This window comes from Vidua macroura, unplaced genomic scaffold (genome assembly GCF_024509145.1).
Source record: "Vidua macroura isolate BioBank_ID:100142 unplaced genomic scaffold, ASM2450914v1 whyUn_scaffold_261, whole genome shotgun sequence".
Classification (NCBI taxonomy): Eukaryota; Metazoa; Chordata; class Aves; order Passeriformes; family Viduidae; genus Vidua; species Vidua macroura.
The window spans coordinates 1-26468 of record NW_026530623.1 but is presented as its reverse complement, the minus strand read 5'-3'; the positions used below and the strand labels follow the sequence as shown (position 1 = coordinate 26468).

The 26468-nt window shown below is 60.5% G+C and overlaps 1 protein-coding gene and 1 pseudogene across 1 annotated transcript; both read right to left on the bottom strand.

Moving 5' to 3' along the window:
• Window positions 1-1747: 1747 nt before the first annotated feature.
• LOC128803025 (zinc finger protein 850-like) lies at window positions 1748-10664 on the bottom strand (annotated as a pseudogene).
• A 391-nt stretch (window positions 10665-11055) lies between these two features.
• LOC128803024 (spectrin beta chain, non-erythrocytic 4-like) lies at window positions 11056-24636 on the bottom strand (the record flags this gene model as incomplete). Its single annotated transcript, XM_053969598.1, has 16 exons — window positions 11056-11628; window positions 12594-12636; window positions 13046-13219; window positions 14428-14714; window positions 15102-15174; window positions 15267-15658; window positions 16282-16478; window positions 17511-17595; window positions 17681-17819; window positions 18736-19358; window positions 20124-20328; window positions 20414-20544; window positions 21292-21570; window positions 21674-21763; window positions 22668-22892; window positions 24373-24636. Coding segments are annotated over 16 exons (3354 nt in total), but the record flags the coding sequence as incomplete, so codon positions are not given.
• Window positions 24637-26468: the final 1832 nt, after the last annotated feature.

Below are 26468 nucleotides of genomic sequence, written 5' to 3'. Positions count from 1 at the left end.
ACGGGAGAGAATTAATAATTAATGGCCCATTAACGGAAGAGAATTAAAAATTAATAGCCCATTAACGGAAGATATCTCCTGGAGGGAGGACTGGCTGTGGAAGAGATAAAGAAAACTGCCCAATGAACAGCAGATACCTGCCCCTCCTCTGACAGATGGCAAATAGAACACACACTGATCTTGCAATCCAGGGCATGTCCTCACTGGCTGCCCCATTCTCCAGAGTTCATGGTGTCCACGGAGGGTGCAGCTGCCGCTGCCGGGGTCAAACGAGACTTGTCTTGGTTCTAGAAAGCTCCAGAATCCATTCCTTACCCACAAAAGAAAGGGCCGTGGGGTTTGTACAGGGTATCCCAGGGGTGGAGTTAGGGTTTGGGGCAAGGGAGGAGTTATCAGCAACACAAGAAGGGTGAGATCAAACTCCTGCCTCTTAGCAACAGGGGCACTCCGCACAGAACGTGTCCCCAAATCCTAAATTCCCCCTCAAACACCTGCGAAATGGCGGGCTTTCAGATACTTTGGATGAATTTCATTCATTTAACCCCGTTTTGGCAGATTTTGGGGGATGAAGAGGAAGCAGAGGAAAATTAAGTGAAAACCAAAACGAAAACGAGGTGTGTTCCCAACATGGATGACAAGGAATGTGGGATCAACAGGGATGTGCCCAACATGTCTCCTCCTGTGGAAGAGCCGGTGGATGACAAGATGGGCGTTGTGCCTGAATCCCTCCACGCAGCTGGGGCAGCACCTGCTGGCCTTGATCTGCCTTTGTCCCTCCTCTTCCTCTTCCTGCCGCTCCTCCTCTTCCAATCCCCCTCCTCCTCCTCCTCCCTAAGCCCCCCTCCTTCTCCTCCTTCATCCCTGCCCTCCCTCCTCCTCCTCCCCAGGAGCAGCGACTCCCTCGGTGCCCCGTTCCCGCAGCCCTCGCAGCCCGCGGCAGGAGCGGGGATGGAGCCGGGACAGGTCGGGATGGGCTGGGCTCATACTGGGAGAGACTGGAATCCTGCAGGGAGTGAGAGGAACTCACCAGGCTCATACTGGGAGTGACCGGGCTCATACTGGGAGCAGCCACTCCCGGCCCCGGGACCCCCGATGTCCCCCCGAGGGCCATCTGCGGCTCGGCTTTGGAGCCCTGAGAGCTCCAAACATCCCCCCCAAAGAAACCCCAAACCCCGGCACCCCCCGGCATATTTGGGCCGAGCTCCCCCTCCCCGGGCACCTGCGGGATGGGGGGCGATGCTCCCGGGGCTGCGGCGACTTCAGGCAGCGCCAGGGCCCCGCGATTCCTTCTCTGCTCTTCTCCGGCTGCTCCCTGCTGCCGCTGCGCCTCTTCCTCCCTCCTTCCTCCTCCTCCTCCGTTCCCGAAATCCGAACCGTGAGGGGAAAGGGGGCGAGGAAAGGGCGGGAACCGTGAGGGGAAAGGGGGCGAGGAAAGGGCGGGAACCGTGAGGGGAAAGGGGGCGAGGAAAGGGCGGGAACCGTGAGGGGAAAGGGGGCGAGGAAAGGGCGGGAACCGTGAGGGGAAGGGGGCGGGGCCAGTCCAAGGGCGGGAACCGTGAGGGGAAAGGGGCGGGGCCAGCACAAGGCCGGGAACTGTGAGGGGAAAGGGGCGGGGCCAGGCCAAGGGCGGGAACTGTGAGGGGAAAGGGGCGGGGCCAGGCCAAGGGCGGGAACTGTGAGGGGACGCTCTCTGAGGCGGCGCTCTGCAAACAGAACTGCCACGGACTGAAAATGAACGGCCAAGAAATCAGTAAGTCTGAAAGTTTTATTTGCTATCAAATACATCCCAGCCACCCAGCCCCACACAGTCCCCATCCCACCGCTCCAAACTGGGATCCCACTTCTCCCAATCTCCTCCCAACCCCATCTCACTCTGGAGGCTCTGGAATCGACTGAGTTTGGCGTGGGATTGAGTTTGTTTGAGGTGGGAACAAGCAATGTGAGGTGGGATTGTGCTTTTATGGGTCAAAATTCAGTTGTTTTCAGTGGGATGTGAGTGGTTTTGTTGTGAAAGATCAATCCCAATTGGTTTTGCAGCACAGAGAGATGGAGAAGAGAGAAAAATTAAGGTCAACAGAAAAGGAGAAGCAGCCAGGTGTGTTCCCAACATGGATCACGGGGAATGTGGGTCACCAGAGCTGTGCCCAAAGGGGGTCCTCCAGGGAGGGATGGAGTTTAGCTCTTCTCACACTTGGGGCACTCGCAGGGCTTCCCTTACCGGTGCCTCCGTTGGTGTTGGGTCAAGGTACAGCGCCGTGAGAAGCTCTTCCCACACTTGGGACACTTGTGGGGCCTCTCCCCGGTGTGGATGCGCCGGTGGGTGATGAGGCTGGAGTTGTGCTTGAATCCCTTCCCGCAGTCGGGGCAGCAGAAGGGCCTCTCCTCTGTATGAACCAGAAAGTGCGTGAGGAGAGTGAAGCTGGTCTTAAACCTCTTCCCACACTCGGAACACTCGTAGGGCCTCTCCCCAGTGTGGATGCTCCGGTGCCTGAGGAGGTGGAAGTTGTGCCTGAATCCCTTCCCGCAGTCGGGGCAGCAGAAGGGCCTCTCCTCCGTGTGAACACGATAGTGCTTGAAAAGATCGGATCTGGCCTGAAACCTCTTCCCACACCTGGAACACTCATAGGGCCTCTCCCCAGTGTGGGTCCTCTGGTGCTGGATCCGGTGGGATCTCTGCATGAAGGTCTTGCCACACACCCCACACTCGTACGGCCTCTCCCCAGTGTGGGTCCTCTTGTGGTTGATCAGGGTGGAGTGGCAATTGAAGCTCATCCCACATTCCCCACACTCGTAGGGCCTCTCCCCGGTGTGGATGCGCCGGTGGCTGATGAGGGCGGAGTTCTGCCTGAATCCCTTCCCACAGTCGGGGCAGCAGAAGGGCCTCTCCTCCGTGTGAACCAGATAGTGCCTGAGGAGATGGGCGCTGGTCTTAAACCTCTTCCCACACTCCCCACACTCGTAGGGCCTCTCCCCAGTGTGGGTCTTCTGGTGATTGACCAGGTGGGAGCTCCAGATGAAGCTCTTGCCGCACTCCGAGCACTTGTGGGGCTTCTCCTTATCATGGAGCTGCTCATGGACCACCAGCTCCGAGCTCTGGCTTGATCTTCGGCCGCCTCCCCGGCCCAGGGTGGGTCTTTCCTCCTCAGATCCCCGCGATCTGCGTTTGCAGCCCCTCCTCGTGCGGCATCTCCAGGTCTTTTCCTCCCCGTTGGGTTCCTGCGCCGTGGAGCCGCTCAAAACGGCCTCTTCCACCAGGTTCTGCCGCGGGGATTTGTCCTCCCTGCTCTCCATCCTCAGCTCCTGCTCTGCGGGAGGAAGGACAAGGAGAGGATCTTCCTCTTCCTCGCAGCCTCCCAGGGGCTGGGAATGGGGAATCCTGGTTTGGGGAAAACAAGGGATGAGCACATGGAGTTTGAAGGTCCCTCTGGCCAAGTCCATCTCTAGAAGTCCCCGGCCCCCTGGGCTCCACAAAAACCTCCCAAACACCAAGATTCAGCCCTGAAAAAGCCTCCCAGGAGTTCCCCGTCCCTGCTCCCTCCCCTTTGCTGTTCAGGCTTCCCCCCTGTCCCAGCTGCTGGGGGTCACGCTTGGATTGGGGGTCCCCCTTCTCCTCGCTGCCCGCCCTCCCCAGGCTGCTGGGAGTCCCAGCAATGCCAAAAGCTCCCCCCTCTTGGCTCTCCCCATTTAGGGCTGCCGGGGCTTTTTGGGCTCCCGGGCTCCCTTCTCCCCTTCTTCTCTGCTTTGGGCTGCAGCGGCTCCAAGGAGTCCCCCCTGCCCCTCTCCAGACTCTTGAGGGTCCCGCCCATGGCGGCGCTCCCCCCTCTCTGGGCTCCCCACTTTGGGCTCCTGGGGGACACAGGGCTCTGCTCCTCCAGGCTGCCTCTGCCGGCAGCCGCCACCGGCACCCCCCAATGTCCCCCCAAGGGGCCTTTTCCGCTCAGCTTTGCACTTCTTCATTCTCCAAACATCCCCCCACAAAAACCCAACCCAGGCACCCCCCGGGATATCTGGGCCCAGCTCCCCCTCCCCGCTCACCTGCGGGATGGGGGGCGATGATCCCACACGTGGGGGCTGCGGATTCAGGGAGGGCTCGACCGCGTGAATCCTCCTGCTGTCCTTGATCCGCCTTTGTCCCTCCTCTTCCTGCCGCTCCTCCTCTTCCAATCCCCCTCCTCCTCCTCCTCCCTAATCCCCCCTCCCTCTCCTCCTTCATCCCTTCCCTCCCTCCTCCTCCTCCCCAGGAGCAGCGACTCCCTCGGTGCCCCGTTCCCGCAGCCCTCGCAGCCCGCGGCAGGAGCGGGGATGGAGCCGGGACAGGTCGGGATGGGCTGGGCTCATACTGGGAGAGACTGGAATCCTGCAGGGAGTGAGAGGAACTCACCAGGCTCATACTGGGAGTGACCGGGCTCATACTGGGAGCAGCCACTGCCAGCCCCGGGACCCTCCAAAAACACCTCCCGGGGACCCCCGATGTCCCCCCGAGGGCCATCTGCGGCTCGGCTTTGGAGCCCTGCCAGCTCCAAACATCCCCCCCAAAAAGCCCCAAACCCAGGCACCCCCCGGCATATTTGGGCCGAGCTCCCCCTCCCCGGGCACCTGCGGGATGGGGGGCGATGCTCCCGGGGCTGCGGCGACTTCAGGCAGCGCCAGGGCCCCGCGATTCCTTCTCTGCTCTTCTCCGGCTGCTGCCGCTGCGACTCTTCCTCCCTCCCTCCTCCTCCTCCCCCGTTCCCGAAATCCGAACTGTGAGGGGAAAGGGGGCGAGGAAAGGGCGGGAACCGTGAGGGGAAAGGGGGCGAGGAAAGGGCGGGAACCGTGAGGGAGAAAGGGGGCGAGGAAAGGGCGGGAACCGTGAGGGGAAGGGGGCGGGGCCAGGACAAGGGCGGGAACCCTGAGGGGAAAGGGGCGGGGCCAGCAAAAGGGCGGGAACTGTGAGGGGAAAGGGGCGGGGCCAGGCCAAGGGCGGGAACTGTGAGGGGACGCTCTCTGAGGCGGCGCTCTGCAAACAGAACTGCCACGGACTGAAAATGAACGGCAAAGAAATCAGTAAGTCTGAAAGTTTTATTTGCTATCAGATAAATCCCAGCCACCCAGCCCCACACATTCCCCATGCCACCGCTCCAAACTGGGATCCCACTTCTCCCAATCTCCTCCCAACCCCATCTCACTCTGGAGGCTCTGGAATCGACTGAGTTTGGAGTGGGATTGAGTTTGTTTGAGGTGGGAACAAGCAATGTGAGGTGGGATTGTGCTTTTATGGGTCAAAATTCAGTTGTTTTCAGTGGGATGTGCGTGGTTTTGTTGTGAAAGATCAATCCTTCTTGCTTTTGGAGTGCAGAGAGATGGAGAAGAGAGAAAAATTAAGGTCAACACAAAAGGACAAGCAGCCAGGGGTGTTCCCAACATGGATCACGGGGAATGTGGCGCACCAGGGCTGTGCCCAAAGGGGGTCCTCCAGTGGGGGATTGAGTTTAGCTCTTCTCACACTCGGGGCACTCGCAGGGCTTCCCTTACCGGTGCCTCCGTTGGTGTTGGGTGAAGGTAGAGCGATCTGAGAAGCTCTTCCCACACTCAGAACAATCGTAGGGCCTCTCCCCGGTGTGGATGCGCCGGTGCCTGATGAGGTTGGAGTTGTGCCTGAATCCCTTCCCGCAGTCGGGGCAGCAGAAGGGCCTCTCCTCCGTGTGAACCAGAAAGTGCGTGAGGAGATGGCCACTGGTCTTAAACCCCTTCCCACACTTGGAACACTCATAGGGCCTTTTCCCGTTGTGGATCACCTGGTGCTGGATCAGGTGGGAGCTCTGGCTGAAGCTCTTCCCACACTCCCCACACTCATGTGGCCTCTCCCCAGTGTGGGTCCTCTTGTGGTTGATCAGGGTGGAGTGGCAATTGAAACTCATCCCACACTCCCCACACTCGTAGGGCCTCTCCCCGGTGTGGATGCGCCGGTGGGTGATGAGATGGGAGTTCTGCCTGAATCCCTTCCCGCAGTCGGGGCAGCAGAAGGGCCTCTCCTCCGTGTGAACAAGAAAGTGCGTGAGGAGATGGGCGCTGGTCTGAAACCTCTTCCCACACTTGGAACACTCGTAGGGCCTCTCCCCAGTGTGGGTCATGTTGTGCCTGGCCAGGTGGGCGCTGCGGCTGAAGCTCTTCCCACATTCTGAGCACGTGTGGGGCTTCTCCCCATCCTGGAGCTGCTCATGGACCACCAGCTCCGAGCTCTGGCTCCATCTCCGGCCACCTCCCTGACCCAGGGTGGGTCTTTCCTCCTCAGATCCCCGCGATCTGCGTTTGCAGCCCCTCCTTGTGCGGGGCTTTTCCTCCCCGTTGGGTTCCTGCGCCGTGGAGCCGCTCAAAACGGCCTCTTCCACGAGGTCCTGCCGTGGGGATTTGTCCTCCCTGCTCTCCATCCTCAGCTCCTGCTCTGCGGGAGGAAGGACAAGGAGAGGATCTTCCTCTTCCTTGCAGCCTCCCATGGGCTGGGAATGGGGAATCCTGGTTTGGGAAAACAAGGGATGAGCACGTTGACTTTGAAGGTCCCTCTGCCCGAGTCCATCTCTAGAAGTCCCCGGCCCCCTGGGCTCCACAAAAACCTCCCAAACACCAAGATTCAGCCCTGAAAAACCCTCCCAGGAGCTCCCCGTCCCTGCTCCCTCCCCTTTGCTGTTCGGGCTTCCCCCCTGTCCCAGCTGCTGGGGGTCACGCTTGGATTGGGGGTCCCCCTTCTCCTCGCTGCCCGCCCTCCCCAGGCTGCTGGGAGTCCCAGCAATCCCAAAAGCTCCCCCCTCTTGGCTCTCCCCATTTAGGGCTGCCGGGGCTTTTTGGGCTCCCGGGCTCCCTTCTCCCCTTCTTCTCTGCTTTGGGCTGCAGCGGCTCCAAGGAGTCCCCCCTGCCCCTCTCCAGGCTCTTGAGGGTCCCGCCCATGGCGGCGCTCCCCCCTCTCTGGGCTCCCCACTTTGGGCTCCTGGGGGACACAGGGCTCTGCTCCTCCAGGCTGCCTCTGCCGGCAGCCGCCACCGGCACCCCCCAATGTCCCCCCAAGGGGCCTTTTCCGCTCAGCTTTGCAGTTCTTCATTCCCCAAACATCCCCCCAAAAAAACCCAACCCAGGCACCCCCGGGATATCTGGGCCCAGCTCCCCCTCCCCGCTCACCTGCGGGATGGGGGGCGATGATCCCACACGTGGGGGCTGCGGATTCAGGGAGCGCTCGACTGTGGGCTCCCGTCTGCTGACCTTGATCCGCCTTTGTCCCTCCTCTTCCTCTTCCTGCCCCTCCTCCTCTTCCAATCCCCCTCCTCCTCCTCCTCCCTAAGCCCCCCTCCTTCTCCTCCTTCATCTCTGTCCTCCCTCCTCCCCAGGAGCAGCGACTCCCTCGGTGCCCCGTTCCCGCAGCCCTCGCAGCCCGCGGCAGGAGCGGGGATGGAGCCGGGACAGGTCGGGATGGGCTGGGATCATACTGGGAGAGACTGGAATCCTGCAGGGAGTGAGAGGAACTCACCAGGCTCATACTGGGAGTGACCGGGCTCATACTGGGAGCAGCCACTGCCAGCCCCGGGACCCTCCAAAAACACCTCCCGGGGACCCCCGATGTCCCCCCGAGGGCCATCTGCGGCTCGGCTTTGGAGCCCTGCCAGCTCCAAACATCCCCCCCCAAAAAACCCCAAACCCAGGCACCCCCCGGCATATTTGGGACGAGCTCCCCCTCCCCGCTCACCTGCGGGATGGGGGGCGATGCTCCCGGGGCTGCGGCGACTTCAGGCAGCGCCAGGGCCCCGCGATTCCTTCTCTGCTCTTCTCCGGCTGCTCCCTGCTGCCGCTGCGCCTCTTCCTCCCTCCCTCCTCCTCCTGCCCCGTTCCCGAAGGCCGAACCGTGAGGGGAAAGGGGGCGAGGAAAGGGCGGGAACCGTGAGGGGAAAGGGGGCGAGGAAAGGGCGGGAACCGTGAGGGGAAAGGGGCGAGGAAAGGGCGGGAACCGTGAGGGGAAAGGGGGCGAGGAAAGGGCGGGAACCGTGAGGGGAAAGGGGGCGAGGAAAGGGCGGGAACCGTGAGGGGAAAGGGGGCGAGGAAAGGGCGGGAACCGTGAGGGGAAAGGGGCGGGGCCAGGCCAAGGGCGGGAACTGTGAGGGGAAAGGGGCGGTGCCAGCACAAGGCCGGGAACTGTGAGGGGAAAGGGGCGGGGCCAGGCCAAGGGCGGGAACTGTGAGGGGACGCTCTGTGAGGCGGCGCTCTGCAAACAGAACTGCCACGGACTGAAAATGAACGGCAAAGAAATCAGTAAGTCTGAAAGTTTTATTTGCTATCAGATAAATCCCAGCCACCCAGCCCCACACAGTCCCCATGCCACCGCTCCAAACTAGGATCCCACTTCTCCCAATCTCCTCCCAACCCCATCTCACTCTGGAGGCTCTGGAATCGACTGAGTTTGGAGTGGGATTGAGTTTGTTTGGGGTGGGAACAAGCAATGTGAGGTGGGATTGTGCTTTTATGGGTCAAAATTCAGTTGTTGTCAGTGGGATGTGAGTGGTTTTGTTGTGAAAGATCAATCCCAATTGCTTTTGCAGTGCAGAGAGATGGAGAAGAGAGAAAAATTAAGGTCAACAGAAAAGGAGAAGCAGCCAGGTGTGTTCCCAACATCGATCACGGGGAATGTGGGTCACCAGAGCTGTGCCCAAAGGGGGTCCTCCAGGGAGGGATGGAGTTTAGCTCTTCTCACACTTGGGGCACTCGCAGGGCTTCCCTTACCGGTGCCTCCGTTGGTGTTGGGTCAAGGTACAGCGCCGTGAGAAGCTCTTCCCACACTTGGGACACTTGTGGGGCCTCTCCCCGGTGTGGATGCGCCGGTGGGTGATGAGGCTGGAGTTGTGCTTGAATCCCTTCCCGCAGTCGGGGCAGCAGAAGGGCCTCTCCTCTGTATGAACCAGAAAGTGCGTGAGGAGAGTGAAGCTGGTCTTAAACCTCTTCCCACACTCGGAACACTCGTAGGGCCTCTCCCCAGTGTGGATGCTCCGGTGCCTGAGGAGGTGGAAGTTGTGCCTGAATCCCTTCCCACAGTCAGGGCAGCAGAAGGGCCTCTCCTCCGTGTGAACACGATAGTGCTTGAAAAGATCGGATCTGGCCTGAAACCTCTTCCCACACCTGGAACACTCGTAGGGCCTCTCCCCAGTGTGGGTCCTCTGGTGCTGGATCCGGTGGGATCTCTGCATGAAGGTCTTGCCACACACCCCACACTCGTAGGGCCTCTCCCCAGTGTGGGTCCTCTTGTGGTTGATCAGGGTGGAGTGGCAATTGAAGCTCATCCCACATTCCCCACACTCGTAGGGCCTCTCCCCGGTGTGGATGCGCCGGTGGCTGATGAGGGCGGAGTTCTGCCTGAATCCCTTCCCACAGTCGGGGCAGCAGAAGGGCCTCTCCTCCGTGTGAACCAGATAGTGCCTGAGGAGATGGGCGCTGGTCTTAAACCTCTTCCCACACTCCCCACACTCGTAGGGCCTCTCCCCAGTGTGGGTCTTCTGGTGATTGACCAGGTGGGAGCTCCAGATGAAGCTCTTGCCGCACTCCGAGCACTTGTGGGGCTTCTCCTTATCATGGAGCTGCTCATGGACCACCAGCTCCGAGCTCTGGCTCGATCTTCGGCCGCCTCCCCGGCCCAGGGTGGTTCTTTCCTCCTCAGATCCCCGCGATCTGCGTTTGCAGCCCCTCCTCGTGTGGGGCTTTTCCTCCCCGTTGGGTTCCTGCGCCGTGGAGCCGCTCAAAACGGCCTCTTCCACGAGGTTCTGCCGTGGGGATTTGTCCTCCCTGCTCTCCATCCTCAGCTCCTGCTCTGCGGGAGGAAGGACAAGGAGAGGATCTTCCTCTTCCTCGCAGCCTCCCAGGGGCTGGGAATGGGGAATCCTGGTTTGGGGAAAACAAGGGACGAGCACATGGAGTTTGAAGGTCCCTCTGCCCAAGTCCATCTCTAGAAGTCCCCGGCCTCCTGGGCTCCATAAAAACCTCCCCAACACCAAGATTCAGCCCTGAAAAAGCCTCCCAGGAGTTCCCCGTCCCTGCTCCCTCCCCGTTGCTGTTCGGGCTTCCCCCCTGTCCCAGCTGCTGGGGGTCACGCTTGGATTGGGGGTCCCCCTTCTCCTCGGTGCCTGCCCTCCCCAGGCTGCTGGGAGTCCCAGCAATGCCAAAAGCTCCCCCCTCTTGGCTCTCCCCATTTAGGGCTGCCGGGGCTTTTTGGGCTCCCGGGCTCCCTTCTCCCCTTCTTCTCTGCTTTGGGCTGCAGCGGCTCCAAGGAGTCCCCCCTGCCCCTCTCCAGGCTCTTGAGGGTCCCGCCCATGGCGGCGCTCCCCCCTCTCTGGGCTCCCCACTTTGGGCTCCTGGGGGACACAGGGCTCTGCTCCTCCAGGCTGCCTCTGCCGGCAGCCGCCACCGGCACCCCCCAATGTCCCCCCAAGGGGCCTTTTCCGCTCAGCTTTGCAGTTCTTCATTCTCCAAACATCCCCCCACAAAAACCCAACCCAGGCACCCCCCAGGATATCTGGGCCGAGCTCCCCCTCCCCGCTCACCTGCGGGATGGGGGGCGATGATCCCACACGTGGGGGCTGCGGATTCAGGGAGCGCTCGACTGTGGGCTCCCTTCTGCTGGCCTTCATCCGCCTTTGTCCCTCCTCTTCCTCTTCCTGCCGCTCCTCCTCTTCCTCCTCCTCCCCCTCGCTAACCCCTCCTTCTTCTACTCTTCCGCCCCTCCTCCTCCTCCCTAAGCCCACCTCCTCCTCCTTCATCCCTCCTCCTCCTCCTCTTCGCTAACCCCACCTCCTTCTTCTTCTCCTCCTCCATCCCTCCTCGCACAAAGCCCCGCATCTCCCCCGGCTCCCCCCAAAGCCTCCCGGGACTCCCCCCAAACCCCCCCAGGACTCCTCCAAGCCCCCCCAGGACCTCCTCAAATCCCCCCATGGCTCCTCCAATCCCCCCCCCCCCAGGACTCCCCAAATGCCCTCATGACACCCCAACACCCCCCCCCCCCTTGATGGCCCAGACCTTCCCAGGGCTCCCCAAAATCCCCCAGGCCGGTTTTGGGGTGCAGCGGGTGCTTTATTACATTTGTACAACGGCGGCGCTGGGGCCCCCCCGGCTCTCTATGGCTTGTGCTGGGGGGAAGAGGGGGGCCGGGACCCCAAATTTTGGGTTTTGGGCGGGCTAGGACCCCAAACTCGCATCTTGGGTAGGGGGCAGGACCCCAAACTCAGATTTTGGGGGAGCCAGGACCCCATAATTAGGGTTTTGGGGAAGCCAGGATCCTAAGATTGAGATTTGAGGGGGGCAGGACCCCAAAACCGAGGTTTTGGCGGGGCTGGGACCCTCAAATTAGAGTTTGGGGAGGCCTGGACCCCAAAATCGGGGCTCGGGACTCCAAACCCAGGGCTCGTGATCGGGGTGGGACCCCGAAATGTGGGGTTTTTTTGGGGGCCAGGACCCCAAAGTGGGGGTTCGCGGGGGTCACTTCCGCCGGGGCCGGTCGGTGTCGCGCCGGGGGAGCCCCTCGTCGGTGGAGGAGGTGGTGAGGAGGCCTTGTTGCCACCGGGCCAGCTCGGCGTGTTCCTGAGCGCTGGCGGCCAGCGCCCGCAGCCAGCCCTGCATGTCCTCCTAGAGGTCAGAAACGGGGTCAGGCACCCCGAAAATGGGGTTATAAACCTCAAAAATGGGGTTAGGGACACCAAAAATGGGGTGAGGGACCCCAAAAATGTGGTTAGGGACACCACAAGTGGAGCTAGGGGCACCAAAAATGGGGTTAGGGACAGCAAAATGGCCTTAGGGACACCAAAAATGGGGTTAGGGACAACAAAAATGGGGTCAGACACCCCAAAAATGGGGTTATAAACCTCAAAAATGGGGTTAGGGGCACCAAAAATGGGGTTAGGGACAATGAAAATGGGGTTAGGGACAATGAAAATGGGGTCAGACACCCCAAAAATGGGGTTATAAACCTCAAAAATGGGGTTAGGGGCACCAAAAATGGGGTTAGGGACACAAAAAATGGGGTTAAGGACACCAAAAGTGGCATTAGGGCACCAAAAATGGGCTCAGGGACCCCAAAAATAGGGTCAAGGACCCGGAAAATGGAGTTAGGGACCCCAGAAATGGGGTTAGGGACACCAAAAATGGGGTTAGGGACCCATCAAAATCAACATGAGATCAGAACCACCAAAATCACCATGAGACCACCACAAAATCACCATGAGACCCCCCCAAAACCACCATCAGACACCCCAAAATCACCATCAGAGCCCCCCAAAACCAGCACCCAACCCAACCCCCAAATCACCAACCCAAACCCACCGTCAGGCACACCAGAACCCAAGTGAGACCCAAAACCTCCATCAGACACCCCAAAACCACCACGAGGCCCCCAAAACCCTACAAAGAGCTCACAAAACCCTACAAAGACCCCCCCAAAACCTCCATCAGACACCCTCAACCCCACGAAGAACCCACAAAACCACCATGAGATCCCCCAAAACCACCATCAGACTCCCCAAAAACCCACCATGAAACCCCCTGAACCCCCTTGAGATCCCCCAAAACCCTACAAAGACCTCCCAAAGCCGCACCTCGTCCTTGGCCTGCAGCAGGAACTCGCTCCCATCGCCGGTCCTACAAGACAGGGACATTGTCACCGTGTCCCCGTGGACTTTGGGGCGTCAGAGCCACCAAAGCCAGCAGGAGATCCCAAAAATTGTGTCATTCACCCCAAAAGGAGCTTCAGAACCACCAAAATCAACAGGAGATCCCAAAAACGACATCAGAGACCCCAAAAGTGGCATCAAACCCACACAAATCAACAGGAGGCCCCAAAAGGAGCTTCAGAACCACCAAAATCAACAGGAGATCCCAAAAAGGACATCAGAGACCCCAAAAGTGACGTCAGAGACCCCAAAAATCACATCAGAGACCCTAAAAGTGCTATCGGAGCTAGCAACGTCAACAGGAGACCCCAAAAACGACATCAGAGACCCCAAAAGTGCCATCGGACGCCCCAAAACCGACCAACCCCAAAACTCACTTGAGCTTGAAGACGTTCTTCTTCTTCTTGTAGTCGTTGGCCACCTCGCTGGCGGCGCGGTGCAGGCTCAGCAGGGGCTCCCCGCCGTGGGTGGCCCCGGCCGCGGGGCCTTTGGCATCCTTGTAGAAGCCCAGGTCGCCCTTGGCCAGGACGCAGTAGAGGTTCACCCAAGACCTGCTCGTGGTGGGCCGTGGGGTGACCACCAGGTTTTGGGGAAAACCGAGTTTTGGTGGGCCCCCAAATTTTGGTGGTTTGGTTGATGAACGTTCCTATCTTTGGTGAATTCCCAAATTTTGGTCAATCTCCTTCGCTGGGGAGCCCCAACTTGTGGTGGACACCCAGATTTTGGTGGGTCCTCTCCATGGATGGACACCAAACCCTTGGAGAAACCCCAACCCTTGGTGGACCCCTTCATTGATGGACCCTCCAACCGGTGGTGAATCCCCAAATTTTGGGGAATTCCAAGTCTTGGTGAACCCCCAAATTCTGGTGGATCCCCTCCACTGATGGATCCCAGCCCTTGGTGAATCCCCAACCACTGGTGAAACTTCAACCCTTGGGGAACCCTCTTCATGGATGAACCCAACCCAACCCTTGGAGAACTCGCTCCACTGATGTCCCCCTAACACTTGGTGAAGCTCCATCCTTTGGAGAACCCCAACCCCTTGGAGAAGCCCCAACTCTTGATGAAACCCTTCCATTGATGAACCCCAACCCTTGGGGAACCCCTTCCACTGATGAACCCCAACCCTTGGAGAACCCTCAACTCTTGATGAACCCCTTCCACTGATGAACCCCAACCCTTGGAGAACCCCCAATCCTTGGAGAAGCCCCAAATTCTGGTGGATCACTGATGAACCCCAACCCTTGGAGAACACTCAACTCTTGATGAGCCCCTTCCATTGATGAACCCCAACCCTTGGAGAACCCTCAACTCTTGATGAACCCCAACACTTGGAGAACTCCCAACTCTTGATGAGCCCCTTCCATTGATGAACCCCAACCCTTGGAGAACCCTCAACTCTTGAGGAACCCCTTCCATTGATGAACCCCAACCCTTGGAGAACCCCCAATCCTTGGAGAACCCCTTCCACTGATGAACCCCAACCCTTGGAGAACCCCCAACTCTTGGGGAACCCCTTCCATTGATGAACCCCAACCCTTGGAGAACCCTCAACTGTTGATGAACCCCTTCCACTGATGAACCCCAACCCTTGGAGAACCCCCAAGTCTTGATGAGCCCCTTCCATTGATGAACCCCAACCCTTCCTGTGCCCCCATCCCTTGGTGAACCCCCAACCCTTACTGAACCCCCAAATTCTGGTGGACCACTGATGAACCCCAACCCTTGGAGAACCTCCATCCCCACGGTGCCCCCAGACCTGTTGGACGCTTTCTTGCCGGCGCCGTCGAGCTCGTGCTTGCGCAGCAGGAACCCCTCGTGCGTCACCGTGTGGGCGGGCGGCGGCGGCGGCGGGGGCGCGCTGCCCTGCGCCGGCGCCGACCGCGAGCGCCGCGGCTCCCCCGGGCCCTGCGCCGAGTCCTTGGGGCGCGGCCGGCGCCGCGGCTTCGGCCGGTCCCGCGCCCGGGGACGGTCCGGCCGAGGGGTCCTCTCCGGGAGGGCCTCGGGGCCAGCGGGGAGACGGGCGGGGGAGTCACGGTCACGGGGCTGGGGACAGCAGGGGACAATGAGGGGACACCGGGGGATCTCCAGGGGGACATGGAGGGGACATTCAGGAGGACATTGAGGGGACAATGAGGGATCTGCAGGGGGACACTGAAGGGGACACTGAGGGATCTCCAGAGGGGACACTGAGAGGACACTGAGGGATCTCCAGGGGGACATTGAGGGGACACTGAGGGATCTCCAGGGGGACATGGAGGGGACACTGAGGGATCTGCAGGGAGACATGGAGGGGACATTCAGGAGGACTTTGAGGGGACACTGAGGGATCTCCAGGGGGACATTGAGGGGACACCAAGGGGAATCCAAAGGGACACAAAGAGGAATCCTTGGGGTCACCAAGGGGCCACCAAAGGGCCACCAAGGACTCACCGAAGCCGGCACGGGGCCGCCCGCCTCCTTCTCCTGCAGCTGCTCCACGATGTCGGCCAGGGTGGCTTTGCTGCTGGAGGACATTTGGGAACCACGGTGGCGTCAGCTCAGCCCTGTCCCCTCCCCGCTGTCCCCACGGCGTCCCCGCGGCGTCCCTTTGCTCACCCGCCGCCCTTCCCGTCGTGTCGCGGCGGCTCCGGCTCGCTGGACTCCTGCCGCTCCAGCCGGCGCTCCCGGCGCTCCCGGCGCCGCTCCGGCGGCCCCGGCCGGACCTCGCCGGGCTCCTCGGCCTTGGTGGCCACCGGGGGCTCGGCAGCGGTGGCCGCGGTGACGGCGGCGGTGGCCGGGGGCGGCTCGGCGGGTCCTCCGTCGGCGGCCGGCGGCTGGACGCGGTCGAGCTTGGGCTGGAGGCGCTCCGGCCGCAGCTCGTGCCGGACGTAGGCGACGCGCGGCTCCGGCCGGCGAGGGTCGGCAACTCCCGGGGGCTCCCCCAAAAATTTGCGGGTCAGGAGCGGCGTCGGCGGCTGCTTGTTCTGCTCGGCCTTGAGCTTCTCGATCTGAGGGCGGGGTGGAGATGATGGAGATGAGATGGAGATGGAAACGATGGAGATGGAGATGAGATGGAAAGGAGATGGAGATGGAGATGATGGAAATGGGGATGGAGATGGAGATGGAAATGAGATGGGGATGGAGATGGAGATGATGTTCATGGAGATGATGGAGATGAGATGGAGATTATGGAGATGGAAATGATGGAGATGGAAATGAGATGGAGATGATGGACATGGGGATGGAGATGGAAATGAGATGGGGATGGAGATGGAGATGATGTTGATGGAGATGATGGAGATGGAGATGGAAACGATGGAGATGGAGATGAGATGGAGATGATGGAGATGATGGACATGGGGATGGAGATGGAGATGGAGATGGGGATGGAGATGGAGATGATGTTCATGGAGATGATGGAGATGAGATGGGGACAGGGATGGAGTTGGGGATGGGACGGAGATGAAGACAGAGATGAAGAGAACGAAGCCAGCGATGGAAACAGCGACAGAGATGGGAACAGGACGAAGATCAAGCTCAGATCAGGAGATGGTTCTGCTGAGCCCACAGCTGCCCCCACCCCGAGCAGGGCCCAGCCCCGGGGATGACCCCAGCGCCGCGGTGGCCGTACCGTGGTGAGGCGCCGCAGGGAGCTGAACCTCTCCTCCCAGGCGGCCGCCGCCTTCCGGAAGGCCTCGTGCCGCCGGATCAGCTGCTCCACCTCGTCCACGCTGCTGCCCAGCTCCTGGCTCTTCAGCAGCGGCTCCTGGGCCGTCAGCCACGCGTCGGCCACCACGGCCTCCTGCGCGAACTGGTGCACCTCGCGCACTGCCGGCACAGCCGGGGCCGCCCGTCACCGCCGCGGGGTCCTCGCGGAGGCTGGGGTCACCTCAGAGTTCGGGGTCACCCATAATCTGGTGGCCCTCGTAATTTGGTGTCACCCATAGTCTGGTGTCTCCCAAAATTTGGTGTTCCTCATAATTAGGTGTTCCTCAAAATTTGGTGTTCCCCGTAATTTGGTGATCCGGATAATTTTGTGTTCCTCATAATTTGGTGTTCCCCATAATTTGCTGATCCCCATAATTTGGTGATCCCCGTAATTTCATGTTCCTCATAATTTGGTGAGCCTCACAATTTGGTGTTCCTTGTAATTTGGTGTTCCTCAAAATTTGGTGTTCCCCATAATTTGGTGATCCCCTTAATTTCGTGTTCCCCATAATTTGGTGTTCCTCATAATTTGGTGATCCCCATATTTGGTGTTTCCCATAATTTGGTGTTCCCCATAATTTGGTGATCCCCGTGATTTCGTGTTCCCTGTAATTTGGTGATCCTCACAATTTGGTGTTCCCCGTAATTTGGTGATCCTCACAATTTGGTGTTCCCCGTAATTTGGTGTTCCCCGTAATTTGGTGTTCCTCATAATTTGGTGTTCCCCGTAATTTGGTGATCCTCACAATTTGGTGTTCCCCATAATTTGGTGTTCACCGTAATTTGGTGTTCCCCATAATTTGGTGTTCCCCATAATTTGGTGTTCCTTATAATTTGGTGTTCCTCATAATTTGGTGTACTCCATAACCTGGTGTCCCCCATAACCTGGTGACTCCCATAACCCAATGTCCACCCCAAGTCCTGGTGTCCCCCCAACATCCAATGTCCACCCAACATCTGATGACCACCCAAAACTTGGTGACCCCCCACCCTAAACCGGTGACCTTCAGGAGCCAATGCCTACCCCAAGACCTGGTGTCCCTCAAAGACTCAACATCCCCCCAAAAACCTTCTGATGTTCCCCCAGCACCCAACGTCCCCCCAACATCTCATGTCCCCCCAGCACCCGATGACCCCCTGGTGTCCCCTCACTCTGCTGCAGCCACTCCCAGTGCTTGTCCCACTTCTCCGTCATCTCCTTCTTCTTCGCCAGGAGCTTCTCCATGTGTGATTTGATCTGTGGGGAGGGGGGACATGGGTCAGGACACCCCAAAAGTTCCACCACGCCCCCCTCCCCACATTGTCCACCCCCCCCCGGGCACCTCGTCGGCCGCTGGGCTCTTGCTGAGGATGAGGGTCTTGCCCAGCTCCAGGCAGGTGGCCACGTTCTTGGCCCGGGCCTCCATCTCGGTCTTGAGGCTTTGGTGGTCGTTCATCAGCAGCTCCACCGAGGACACGTCCCTGGGGCGGGGGAGGGACAAGGGTGGGGATGGGGGGGGGTCCTTGGTGGCCGGGAGGGGACATTGGCATGGGGAAGGGTGTGGGGTCCTCCTGATGGGCCAGGACATGTCCTTGGGACCATGGTGGGACAGGACATGGTCCTTGGATCCATGGTGGGACAGGACACGGACCTTCAGATGGACCAGGATACAGAACCTTGGGATGGATCAGGACATGTCCTTGGGTCCATGGTGGGACAGGACATGGACCTTCAGATGGACCAGGACATGGGACCTTGTGATGGAACATGATGTGGTCCTTGGGTCCATGGTGGGACAGGACACAGACCTTCAGATGGATCACGATATGGAACCTTGGGATGGACCAGGCCATGGTCCTTGGGTCCATGGTGGGACAGGACATGGACCTTCAGATGGATCACGATATGGAACCTTGGGATGGACCAGGCCATGGTCCTTGGGTCCATGGTGGGACAGGACACAGATCCTCAGATGGACCAAGACACAGGACCTTGGGATGGACCATGACGTGGTTCTTGGGTCCATGGCGGGCCAGGACATGGACCTTCAGATGGACCAGGACATGGAACCTTGGGATGGACCAGAACAGGTCACTGAGTGCATGGTGGGACAGGATATGGACCCTCAGATGGACCAGGATACAGAACCTTGGGATGGACCAGAACATGTCCTTGGGTCCATGGTGGGACAGGACATGGACCTTCAGATGGACCAGGACATGGGACCTTGTGATGGACCAGGACATGGGACCTTGTGATGGACCAGGACGTGGAACCTTGTGATGGACCATGACGTGGTTCTTGGGTCCATGGTGAGATGGGACATGGACCCTCAGATATACCAGGACATGGAACCTTGTGATGGACCAGGACTTGACCCTTGGCCACCACCCCTACCTGGGCTTCTCCCCGGCGCCCATCTGGTGGAGCACCCCGTCCATCCAGGCCAGCAGGTCCCTGGCGGCGCCCACGAAGCGGATCTTGTCGGCCACGCTGGCCACGTGCAGCCGGCACTCCTCGCACGCCGCCAGCAGCTCCTTCCAGGCGCGCAGCACCTCCTGCTCGCGCCCGGCGATGGCCTCGGCGTTGTCCCCGGCGTAGAGCGTCCGCAGCTGCGCCGCGCCCTCCTGCAGCTGCCGCACCTGCGTCACCAGCACCTCCACGTCGTGCTCGAAGGCGCCTAAGGCCCTCTGCAAGGCGCCGGCCGAGGTCCTGCCCTCGCGCGCCGCCAGCTCGGGCAGCCGCTGCCGCTTCTCCTCGATCTGCCCCAGGACCTCCTTGCAGTCGTTGAAGAACTTGTGCAGCTCGTGGGACGCCGCCAACATCTGGGCGCGGGTCTCCATCAGCTCCAGGAGGTCGGCCCAGGCCTCGTTGACGCCGTCCTTCCACTCGGCGATGGTGGCGGCGTCGGTGTGGCCGTAGTCGATGAGCTCGTCCACCATCTGGTTGACGGCGGCGATGCGCTCCTGGCCGACGCTGCCCGTCTCGCTGGCGAACTCCAGGAACTTCTCCTGCAGCAGCTGCGGTGGCCCGCGGCGCGCGTGGGGCAGGGGTCAGGGGTGGGGACCCCCAGGGTGGGTGGAGATGGTGGCAGGACCACCAGGATGGTGCCAGGACCACCAGGATGGGGCAGGGATGGTGGCAGGACCTCCAGCCAGGGGACAGAGTGGATGGCCAGGACCACCAGGAACGTGCCAGGACCACCAGGAGGTGCCAGGACCACCAGGATGGGGCAGGGATGGTGGCAGGACCTCCAGCCAGGGGACAGAGGGGATGGCCAGGACCACCAGGAACGTGCCAAGGCCACCGGAAGGTGCCTGGACCACCAGCCAGGGGACAGAGGGGATGGCCAGGACCACCAGGAACGTGCCAAGGCCACCAGGAGGTGCCAGGACCACCAGGAACGTGCCAGGGCCACCAGGAGGTGCCAGGACCACCAGGATGGGGCAGGGATGGTGGCAGGACCTCTAGCCAGGGGACAGAGGGGATGGCCAGGACCACCAGGAACGTGCCAAGGCCACCAGGAGGTGCCAGGACCTCCAGCCAGGGGACAGAGGGGATGGCCAGGACCACCAGGAACGTGCCAAGGCCACCAGGAGGTGCCAGGACCACCAGGAATCTGCCAGGACCCCTGTCAGAGCTCAGGGAAGCTCCCCAGAACCCTCCCGATGGCACCACAGGTCAGAACCTCCCCCACAAGCCCCACCAACTTCTCCACCGCCCTCAAGCGCGGCACCAAACCCACCCCAGCCCGCCCCCGGCCGCCTCCACCCTTCCGTCCTCACCGTGACGTGCTCAAAGTCCTGCCCGAGCTCGGGCGAGCCGGCCACCACCTCCTTCTCGGCGATCCAGTGCTCCAGCTCGTCCACCTCGCGGTTGAGCTGGTAGAGCCAGTACTGCTGCTCCAGCTTGACCTTGCGCTCCTCCACCAGGTCCTTCAGAGACACGTACAGCCGGTCAACCTGCGACTGCCGCCTGCTGACCTGTTCGCTGGGCAAGGACACGGCGCCCGTCAGCCCCGGCGGCGCCGCGGCGGCGCCCGGGGGGCCGGGGGCGGGCGGGGGGGTGGGCGGACCTCTGGGGGTGGCCGAGCTCCAGGAGGGCGCGGCACTGGCGGGAGAGCTGGGCGATGGTCTCCTCGTAGTTCTCGATGGTTTGCTCGGTGAGGAGGTGCTTCTTGAGGAGCTGGAGGGTGCTCTGCTCGTCCTGGGGTGGGGTGGGGTGGGGGAGGGTCTTGAGGGTTGGCAGCAGCGCTCAACGCGACCCAACTCAACCGGTGCAGTCAACCAACTCAAGCAACGCAACTGAACCCAACCTAATCAACCGACCAAGCCAAAAAACCCAACCAGTGCCACCAACCCGACCAACCGACCCAACCAGTGAAACCAATCCAACCCAACCAGTGCCACCAACCCGACCAACCAACCCAACCCAACCAGTGAAACGAATCCATCCCAACCGGTGCCACCAACCCAACCAACCGACCCAACCCAACCAGTGCCACCAACCCAACCAACCAACCCAACCCAACCAGTGAAACCAACCCAACCAACCAACCCAACCAGTGCCACCAACCCAACCAACCAATCCAACCCAACCACTGAAACCAACCCAACCAACCAACCCAACCCAACCAGTGCAACCAATCCAATCAACACAACTCAACCAGTGCAACCAACCCAACCAGTGCCACCAACCCAACCAACCAACCCAACCAGTGCAACCAACCCAACCAGTGCAACCAACCCAACCAACCAACCCAACCAGTGCCACCAACCCAACCAAGCAACCCAACCAGTGCAACCAATCCAACCCAACCCCACCACCCAACCCCCCAAGCCAAGAAACCCAGCTAAAACCAACCCAACCCAACCCCTCCAATTCACCCAATCCAACCAACCAAGTTGACCCAACCCAACCCAACCCCCCCAACCCCAGCCCTCTGAACGGCACCTTCCCCTTCTCCTCGTTCATCAGGAGCAGCTCCTGCTCTCCCAGCCACGACTCCACCTCGGCCACGTCGAAGTAGTACTGCTCCAGCTGGTAGGTGGCATCCAGGGCCTGCTGCCGGCGCTCCGTCTGCTCCTGCAGCTCCGCCCACATGGTCCCCAGCCGCTCCAGGAGGCACCGCACGCCCTCGGCCTCGGGGCTCTTGATGGAGGCGACGGCGGCGGCGCGTTCCAGCACCTCGTCCACGCGGGGCCGGTGCACCTGGATCTCCCGGCGCAGGTTCTGCAGGGGTGCGGGGCGGTGGGGTGGGGTGGGATGGAGGTGGGTGGGGGGCTCAGGGTGGGGCGTCCCCACCCCGGGCTCCAACGGCGGCGTGGGCGCTGACCTGGTTCTTCTTGATGAACTGTTGGACGGTCTGGAGGTTGGTGCCGTGGTCCTTCAGCATGGCCAAGGGCAGGCGGTCCTGGACCCACATCTGGGACAGGGGTGGGTGTCGGTGTCATCGCTGTCCCCCATCCCACCTCATCCCAGTTTTTGTGTTCACCTCCATCCCATCCCCATCTCCATCCCATCCCCATCTCCATCCCATCTCCATCTCATCTCCAACCCCATCTCCATCCCATCCTCATCTCCATCTCCATCCCCATCTCCATCCCATCTCCATCTCCATCCCATCTCCATCTCATCTCCATCCCCATCTCCATCCCATCCCCATCTCCATCCCATCTCCATCTCATCTCCATCCCCATCTCCATCCCATCCTCATCTCCATCCTCATCTTGATCCCATCTCCATCTCATCTCCATCCCCATCTCCATCCCATCCCCATTTCCATCTCCATCCCCATCTCCATCCCTATTTCCACCCCCTTTCCATCTCCATCCCATCCTCATTTCCATCTCCATCCCCATCTCCATCTCCATCCTCATCTCCATCCCCATTTCCATCTCCATCTTCATCCCATCTCCATCTCCACCCCGATCTCCACCTCCATCCCCATCTCCATCCCATCCCCATCTCCCTCTCCATCTCCATCTTCATCTCCATCCCCATCTCCATCTCCACCCCATTCATCTCCAACTCCATCCCATCTCCATCTTCATCCCTATCCATCTCCATCATCTCCATCTCCACCCCATTCATCTCAAACTCCATCCCATCTCCATCTTCACCTCCATCCCATCTCCATCTCCACCCCATTCATCTCCAACTCCATCCCATCTCCATCTTCATCCCCATCCATTTCCATCTCCACCCCATTCATCTCCAACTCCATCCCATCTCCATCTTCATCCCATCTCCATCTTCACCCCGATCTCCACCTCCATCTCCGTGCCCATCCCATCTCCACCCCAACCCCACCCCACGCCGATACTCACCACCTCGTCCTCCAGCTCATGGCTGACCTGATGGACCTCCTTGGAGGCCAGCAGGATCCTCCGGCGCTCCTTGAGGGGCTCGATGAGGCGCACGATGCGCGTCCCCACCGCGCTCTGCCGCTCGCCCACCGCGTCCCGCCCGGCCGCCTGCGCCGGCAGCGCCGCCGCCTGCGCCTGCAGCTCGCCCACCTCCTTGTACCACTCCTCCACCTGCGACTCCATCGTCTGGGGACGCGGCGGGGACACGGGCTCAGGAGGGTGGCCGCGATGGGACCTCCAGCACCCAACGTGGAGCGTTCCACCAAAAAAAACGTCGTGGCCCCCGTTATGTGGTGGCCCCATAATTCGGTGTCCACCATAACCTGCTGTCACCTCCCATAATTTGGTGTCCACCATAATCTGGTGTCCACCATAATCTGCTGTCACCCCCCATAATTTGGTGTCCACCATAACCTGGTGTCACCCCCCCCATAATTCGGTGTCCACCATAACCTGCTGTCACCCCCCCATAATTTGGTGTCCACCATAACCTGGTGTCCACCATAAGCTGCTGTCACCCCCCCCATAATTTGGTGTCCACCATAAGCTGCTGTCACCCCCCATAATGTGGTGGCCCCATAATTCGGTGTCCACCATAACCTGCTGTCACCTCCCATAATTTGGTGTCCACCATAATCTGGTGTCCACCATAATCTGCTGTCACCCCCCAAAATTTAGTGTCCACCATAACCTGCTGTCACCCCCCATAATTTGGTGTCCACCATAACCTGGTGTCACCCCCCCCCCCATAATTTGGTGTCCACCATAAGCTGCTGTCACCCCCCATAATGTGGTGGCCCCATAATTTGGTGTCCACCATAACCTGGTGTCACTCCCCATAATGTGGTGGCCCCATAATTTGGTGTCCACCATAACCTGCTTGTCACCCCCCCCAAAATTTGGTGTCCACCATAACCTGCTGTCACCCCCCCATAATTTGGTGTCCACCATAACCTGGTGTCACCCCCCCCCCCCATAATTTGGTGTCCACCATAAGCTGCTGTCACCCCCCATAATGTGGTGGCCCCATAATTTGGTGTCCACCATAACCTGGCGTCCCTCCATAACCTGATGTCCCCGCCATGATGTGGTGTCCCTCCATAGCATCGCCCCAAACTCTTGTGTCCCCCCCCAACACCTCATGTCCCCCCAACACCTGGTGTCCCCCAAGGCCTGGTGTCCACCAACATCTCATGTCCTCCAACACCTCATCCCCCAACACCTGGTGTCCCCTCAACACCTCATGTCCCCCAACACCTCATGTCCCCCAAGGCCTGGTGTCCCCCCAAGGCCTGGTGTCCCCCAAGGCCTGGTGTCCCCCAACACCTGGTGTCCCCCCCAACACCTGGTGTCCCCCTAAGACCAGGTGTCCCACCAACATCTGGCGTCCCCCAACACCTCATCCCCCAAGGCCTGGTGTCCCACCAACATCTGGTATCCCCCCCAACACCTGGTGTCCCCCCAACACCTCATGTCCCCCAACACCTGGTGTCCCCCCAAACTACCTGGTGTCCCCCCAAGGCCTGGTGTCCCACCAACACCTGGTGTCCCCCCTAAGACCTCATGTCCCCCAACACCTCATCCCCCAACACCTGGTGTCCCCCAACACCTGGTGTCCCCCCAAGGCCTGGTGTCCCCCCAAGGCCTGGTGTCCCCCCAGCCCCACCTGCAGCCTCTTGAGCTGGCGGCTGACGCTGCGGAGGTCGGCGCCGCTGCCCACGGTCTCCAGCTGCTCCTCCAGCCGGCCCAGCCGCGCCTCCATGTCGGCGTAGCTCCGCGCCAGGCGCTCGGCGGCCGCGGCCTCGGCCAGGTGCCGGCTCCGGGCCTGGCTCGTGGTCTCCAGCTCCTGCCAGCATCTCCTCAGCTCCTCCAGCTGCCGCCGCACGGCCCCGCTCAGCTCCGGCTTGGCCTGCACCAGCTCCTCACCTTCCTGGGAGGGGTTTGGGGGCAAGGTGGGACCCCAAAATTCATCACAAGGAGTTGGGATGATGGGGAGATGTTGGGGGAGATCTTCACCTTCTGGAGTTGGGTTTGGGGTTTAAGGTGGGACCCCAAAATTCATCATGAAAGGTGGGGGAGATGTTGGGGCAGCTCCTCACCTTCCTGGGAAGGGTTTGAGGGCAAGGTGGGACCCCAAAATTCATCAAGAGGGGTTGGGGAGATGTTGGGGCACCTCCTCACCTTCTGGAGTTGGGTTTGTGGGCAAGGTGGGACCCCAAAATTCATCATGAGAGGTGGGGGAGATGTTGGGGCAGCTCCTCACCTTCTGGAATTGGGTTTGTGGGCAAGCTGGGACCCCAAAATTCATCAAGAGGGGTTGGGGAGATGTTGGGGCAGCTCCTCACCTTCTGGAGTTGGGTTTGGGGGCAAGGTGGGACCCCAAAATTCATCACAAGGAGTTGGGGTGATGGGGAGATGTTGGGGGAGATCTTCACCTTCTGGAGTTGGGTTTGGGGGCAAGGTGGGACCCCAAAATTCATCATGAGAGGTGGGGGAGATGTTGGGGCAGCTCCTCACCTTCCTGAGAGGGGTTTGGGGGCAAGCTGGGACCCCAAAATTCATCAAGAGGGGTTGGGGAGATGTTGGGGCAGCTCCTCACCTTCTGGAATTGGGTTTGTGGGCAAGCTGGGACCCCAAAATTCATCATGAAAGGTGGGGGAGATGTTGGGGAAGCTCCTCACCTTCCTGGGAAGGGTTTGAGGGCAAGGTGGGACCCCAAAATTCATCAAGAGGGGTTGGGGAGATGTTGGGGCAGCTCCTCACCTTCTGGAGTTGGGTTTGTGGGCAAGGTGGGACCCCAAAATTCATCATGAAAGGTGGGGGAGATGTTGGGGCAGCTCCTCACCTTCTGGAGTTGGGTTTGTGGGCAAGGTGGGGACCCCAAAATTCATCATGAGAGTTGGGGGAGATGTTGGGGCAGCTCCTCACCTTCCTGGGAGGGGTTTGGGGGCAAGGTGGGACCCCAAAATTCATCAAGAGGGGTTGGGGAGATGTTGGGGCAGCTCCTCACCTTCCTGGGAAGGGTTTGGGGGCAAGGTGGGACCCCAAAATTCATCACAAGGAGTTGGGGTGATGGGGGAGATGTTGGGGGAGATCTTCACCTTCTGGAGTTGGGTTTGGGGTTTAAGGTGGGACCCCAAAATTCATCATGAAAGGTGGGGGAGATGTTGGGGCACCTCCTCACCTTCTGGAGTTGGGTTTGTGGGCAAGCTGGGACCCCAAAATTCATCATGAGAGGTGGGGGAGATGTTGGGGAAGCTCCTCACCTTCCTGGGAAGGGTTTGGGGGCAAGGTGGGACCCCAAAATTCATCACAAGGAGTTGGGGTGGTGGGGGGGGACACGGGGGTGGGGATCAATGGGGAGGTTTTGGGGGGACACCTGGGGAGTTTGGAGTGGGGGGGGGACACCCCAGGGGGGTGACACGGGTGGGGGGGCACAGGAGGGGACACACGGGGGGGGGGGTGACAGGCGGAGGGGACATGGGGGGTCAATGGGGAGGTTTTGGGGGGACACGGGGGGGGGAGTTTGGGGGGGACACTCGAGGGGGGGTGACAAGAGGAGGGGACACGGGGTGGGGGGGGGTTTTGGGGGGACACGGGGAGTTTGGGGGGAGGGGACAAGGGGACACACGGGGGGGACACTCAAGGGGACACGGGGGGGGTCAATGGGGAGGTTTTGGGGGGACACGTGGGGGGAGTTTGGGGTGGAGGGGACACTCGGGGGGACACGGGGGGGGTCAGTGGGGAGGTTTTGGGGGGACA